At 35.9% G+C, this 5,656-nt stretch overlaps 1 protein-coding gene across 6 annotated transcripts; it reads right to left on the reverse strand.

The window, feature by feature from the left end:
- Positions 1 to 290: 290 nt before the first annotated feature.
- LOC106762394 (uncharacterized WD repeat-containing protein C2A9.03) lies at positions 291 to 5,364 on the reverse strand. Of its 6 annotated transcripts, none has more exons than XM_014646290.2 (9): positions 5,018 to 5,364; positions 4,772 to 4,939; positions 4,576 to 4,662; positions 1,839 to 1,973; positions 1,647 to 1,754; positions 1,467 to 1,558; positions 1,283 to 1,388; positions 1,099 to 1,185; positions 291 to 1,013 (listed from the first exon to the last, which is right to left on the reverse strand). In XM_014646290.2, the coding sequence occupies exons 1-9, from the start codon at positions 5,180 to 5,182 to the stop codon at positions 600 to 602; spliced, it is 1,362 nt and encodes a 453-aa protein (XP_014501776.1). In that variant the 5' UTR covers positions 5,183 to 5,364; the 3' UTR covers positions 291 to 599. The 6 variants fall into 6 exon arrangements, with proteins under 6 accessions (XP_014501776.1, XP_014501775.1, XP_022636427.1 ...); XM_014646289.2 differs by having other exon boundaries at positions 1,647 to 1,757; positions 5,018 to 5,350; XM_022780706.1 differs by lacking the exon at positions 5,018 to 5,364 and adding an exon at positions 2,963 to 3,011 and having other exon boundaries at positions 1,647 to 1,757; positions 3,569 to 4,662; positions 4,772 to 4,822.
- Positions 5,365 to 5,656: the final 292 nt, after the last annotated feature.

Genomic DNA, 5,656 nt, shown 5'->3' on the forward strand with positions numbered 1-5,656 from the left:
TCTTTCTCTTTTACAGAAATGCTTTTTTTAAACTCAATTCTATATCATAATGTGCATATTATCATAAATGCTTATAATTTTATTTTATTTGAATTAATTAACGAAAATATAAAAACCGATCTTAAAACTTTAAGGTTCACATCTTATGACGTCATCATACTAATTAATATTAAAAATTATATAGAAGTCGATGCCTAAATATAATTTAGACGAAAAAGTATATATAAATAGCTAATAAACATCTATACAGCCATTATGCCATATAAAGGGTGTAAATAAACTATAAAGACTGATAATAAACGTGTTCGGCATTATACTCATTTAAAATTTAATGTAAAAGTTGAGGTTAGAGTTGGGAAAAATAAGTATGTTGCTTATTGTTTTCAATATACAATAGCAAGCAAGGACATTCTCTGAGGCAAATATAATGAGCTGCTTAAACAGTAAAAAAAAAAAAAATCACAAAAATAGTTTCCTGGAGCCAAAATTTACATCTTGGCTCTCCACTTCAAAAGAAAAAGAAAACCTATTTTAGAAATTCTGTGGTGTATATGCAGACGGAGTAGATCGCTGTACATGCGTTGAGGCACAGCACTCCATTAAAAAATGGAGTCTAGGTAATAATTGTAACGCTTTCTGACGAACTCTAACAAGCTACCATAGGTTCTGTCAGCAATGCCCACAAATAGAGCCTCTGTGTCTGGGCTAAAGGATATACCGGCAATCTCACCAAATAGATCTATCTCTTGACCTTCTACATAACCAGAATGAGAGTCATAAACATGGACAAAGTCTGCAGGCTCAGCCATGGCCAGAAACCGTCCATCAGATGTGAATCTTAAGGCTCTTATTGCACCCATTCTTCCCTTTAACACAGCCATAGACTGTGAAAGATTTCTTATGTCCCACAACCTGCAAGTTGTGTCCTGATTCCCAGTAGCTAATATCCGTCCATCTGGGTGCCACGCCGATGCAAAAGAGTAGTCCAAGTGACCTTTCAAGCTTCCAGTAATCTGGGCGATACCATAATATATATAATCAGGAATCACAAAAAAATAAGGAAAATAAAACCTTAAAAACAATTGCAAATTGAAGTACCTTTCCAGTGTTAGCATCAGCTATCAAGCACTCTGTACTGTCCCCAAGTACAGCTAACGACTTCCCATCCGGACTAACCGAAATATTCTGCAATGGCCAATGTGTAAAGATAACTGCTTTCTTCAAACAAATGTTTTAAGAGATGAAGACTATAGTAACAGAAATATCTGTTGATGATACTCACATTAACAGACCAATCATAGTTGAAACAACCAAGAGAAGCAAAATTCTCTGCTTCAAAAACCCGAACTTGGGAATCATTATTTGCTGTGATGACCCTCAACGACCCACTGCAAAATGAAGGTTCAGTCATAAACTCAACCAAAACAAAATTTTAAAACAAAAAATGTCTGCATTTAGCTGCTTACGCTGGATTGCGGTAAACGTCCACAGCATTGGTTATGGCATTATCATCTGTAGTTATTTTACCACAAAATAGAACTCCAGGCTTCTTCAAATTCTGGTCAACAAATAATTCACACGCATTAAAAGGGGGCTTCATTCGGTTAATTAATAGATCGAGTTGAAAGAAATAATGAAAACCCTACCTTGCATATAAGCTCACCATGGAAACCACCTGCCACCATCAGATTTTCCTTAACAGTCATGGTGCTTATTTGCACTCTAGAGAGTGGCTGCGCCAAAAATCCAGTACGCTTCTACATATGAACAAAAACACACTAATATCCATTGCATTGAGTACAACAGAAAAAAATATGATTAATTAAGTGGCCACGTACAAGACTTGGAACAATTGGTTTGGCTACGTTAAGCACTTCTTTAGCCCTTCGTAATACTGCGGACCAGTGCATCACAGAGTAGTTTTGCATAAGATAGACATCATGCTTCGAAGTCGCCCACAACAAGTTCCTCAGCTGCACAGACAACAAATATATTGATGACATTAATATCCATACCCAACAGGGAAAAAGCAAGAGAAAATATAGTATGCTAGACAAGCCACCAATATCCCTCAAAGCACCAAGGTCTAGAATAGAACATGGTCATTGATTATAAATATTTCTATCAAATAACAATTAATCTAATTATTAGAACACAGAGTAGTAGGGTATACGATATCGAAGTGTTGTAGAATTAAGCTGTTGTTTTAGTATACTGTGGCTCCTAACTGATTCAGAGTCTGTGTATGTGTCAGGTGACATTGGACTTAAGCTCAGAATTGTAGAAAGTAGAAAAAGCTGTACATCTTTGTCATTTCCGTTATTACAAAAGAGGCAGAAGTCAAGTGATTGGTATTAAATATGGACATGATGCATGCCAGTGGCCAAACTAAAATGGATGACTCTGGTTCCTGGAGGGAGAACAAGACAGGCAGAGAACAAAAAAAGGTTATCGTTCTAATCATGTGTGAACACCTAGTGATTGTGTAATTTCATATAAATCAACAATCACTGACACATCATGATCTCCAATAGGAAAGCGGGTAAGAATACAAAAGTTCCGAAGAAAACTTGATTATGCGTGTTTTAAACAAATAATAAAATGCTACATGATAATGATGCGGAATAATAATTTTTCTAAAATACAACAGAATTTATCAAACTAGCACAGTTCTATACAGTATGAATTATCTCCATGTTAATGCTAACATTTACATCACTAGTAAGGTTACAAACTATCTAGGTATGAAAAGGACTAAATGTACAATAAACAGTAATTAAATTATTACTATTCTATAGACAATAAGAATGTAGAACACAACTAAGCATATGTAGAAATACACAACTAAGAATGAAGGATCAAGAGGTAAAACCCTCTCTTCGACAAGGAAAAAATCAACACTAACTAATAATAGATATTGTTAGAGCCCTCTCAGATCTGGTCAGATATTTTCCTATCATACCATATTATAATGTCCTGCCACGCTGCTCACTTTCCACCTGCTTTAAAAGCTGACATAAAGAGATAAATAGAGGGCCGAAATGCAAAAACAGGTTAAGTAATAAATTAAATTGCAGGAAAAAAAAACAGGGCTACAGCTACTAATTTCACAAATAGATATCAATTATAGAGAAGAATTAGCATAAGTGTAAGGGATTGATCATACATAAAAATTAGCAAACAAACAAACATTGAATTATTCAAGACTATTCAAGCTGCAGAATTCAGTATAGCTTATTTTTCAACCGTATAAGGTACAAAACTTACTAACTACTGTTATAGTCTTAAGTCACTCTAGTAGTAGATAAGAAAGCTAAATTCACTCTTAAAAGTAAAAAGAGTATATACAAGACAATCTGTCAACCATGTAAGCTGTCTCATCCGGCAACCCAACAAGAAAGCACATCAACCAATAACATATTTGGCTCGACGAAAAATAAATAAAGGTAAGGTAGGCTAACTTTAATAGTGGAAGACTCTGCTAGTTCCACTAAGAAACAATATTGGTGTAATACAACACAAAATCATTATGGTAGTGTTGGAAAAAAAATGGAAGAAGTCGATAAACCTCTGCTAGTCTAATCCAAAGTGTCGCATGTAGATGTGGGTAGGTGCTGTTTGTGTCCATCACTATATTGCAAGTACGCATATTACACATGGAACAGAATCTGTTTATAAGCATATTCATGGAACAAAATCTGTTTATAGGAAATCACCAAACTTTTAAGCATGTCAAGTCATAGCATGGCCTTATGCATCCATACCCATAAATTATAGTGAAACAGTCTTGTCTGGAGAAAAGAATTTCTGGCATCTATCGAAGATATTCTCTTGAAAATCGACTCCTTTGATTATATTAAAGAAAGTTTAATAAACAAACAGACTGTAAACGGAAGGGGAGAAAAGAAAGAGGATCCGTGAAAAAAATTCTGGGTAAAAAGCCTTAAAGGCAAATGATAAGAAAACTGCTGAAACATCTTTATCAGAAAAATCCTCTAAAAGAAGATTCAATTCCTTTTCTAAAGAAATCCGGGCACAGCATAAAATTTTCCCGGACAGATCAATTAATGATATAATATATTATGTTCAAGAGAAAAAAGGTTTCCATATGATAACCTTAAAAATATACAAAGGTTAAATTTGGATGAGAAATTATACACGTAAAATACAAAAGAGATCCTATCTAAATCCTTAATAGAGGGAAGTCGCCTTTAATTCAGTCCGTGTGTAGAAGAACAATACAAATTAAATACCCTGCAAAACTAGCATAGCAAAATTAAGCACAGCAAAACTTTTCGGTCAGATAACTCTCAGCCAGGTATGGCTGTGAGGCTAACAACAGTAAAGAAAACCTGAACGCATTAAAGCAAATATTACAAAAGTATAACAAAGACGACAACATGTAAGATCAATGAACGCATGCTTATAACTTAAAGTTATTTAATTATAATTATAGTTATAAACGTTTAAAGCCAACATGTAACAGTGAAAAAGTCACATCGCAACCAAATGAGACCCCTGTACCCTCTAATTTCTGGAATCTAGATAATAAGCGGCGATAAACAAAGTCTCTACCTGAAAATGCACAATTGTGGATTTGACGAGCCTGGTATTGAAGAAGAAGTCATAGAAGGTCTTCCCCTTCTGCACGTTCAAGCACTCCTGCAAAAATAAAAACAAAAAAACAAAAAAATTAAGAAAAACGGTACAAAATGATATTAATTTATCATTTATTTACTACTATTAGGATCCAAAAACAAGAGAGAAAAACCTTATGAAGGTGGTGGCGTGAACGGGACAGACTCTCGTAATTTTTATACTGCTTCAATCGAGTCTCGCGGTACTTGTCTCTACTATAGTTGAGCCTCTCCCAGGGGATTCCCTGGATGTCTTTCCCGTTTCTGGCTTCAGAAGCGGTGGTATCAGTCTTTGCATTACTCTGTTTTCGCAGAAGAGAACATTAATGACAGAAATAAAAGGAAGGAGAAAGAAAGAAGCGATAGCGAAGAAGACATACGGCTAGGAGATCTTCGTCGTCCAAGTCAAAGTCGGAGTCTTGAGAATCGGCATGGGAGGGTTGCTGAGGAAGAATGTCGGCGGAGGTGTGGCCTTGGAAATCAGAAAGGTCGTCGTAGTAGTAGTCGCCGACGTACTCAAGATCGTCGTTGTTGAAGTGCTCCATTTTGAGAGAGAATAAGAAGATTGAGATGAGGAAAAGGGCGCAGGGTGAGAGGGTGTGGTGGTGTACTTATAGAGTGGAGCAGGGAAGAGAAGGGAAGGGAAGCGAAGGAAGAAGGGTGGGACCCGCCGTTTCGGTATTGGGAGGAAGTGGAATACAAACTTTGGGCTCCATTTAACCGACCGTTACTTTACTGTCTCTGCCGTTAACTTCCAACCTCTGCTCATCAAACCAACGCAGGTCTCGGGTTTGGCTTCGCCCCAGAGTTTTCATCGGTTGACGCCATCGTTTTCTCATTACTTCTTGTTTCTAAATTTCATTATTTGTTTAAAGTTTTAAAGTATAATACTGATAGAAATACGTTAAAAAAATTGCGTAATATATAAAATAAGAAGGAAGAAGGTGCTGATCAATTTCTTTTTATTTGGATGAAATAGAAAAAGTGAAAGGCAAATTTTCTTACAAGTCAGAAGGTAG

Source organism: Vigna radiata, chromosome 5 (assembly GCF_000741045.1).
Source record: "Vigna radiata var. radiata cultivar VC1973A chromosome 5, Vradiata_ver6, whole genome shotgun sequence".
Classification (NCBI taxonomy): domain Eukaryota; kingdom Viridiplantae; phylum Streptophyta; class Magnoliopsida; order Fabales; family Fabaceae; genus Vigna; species Vigna radiata.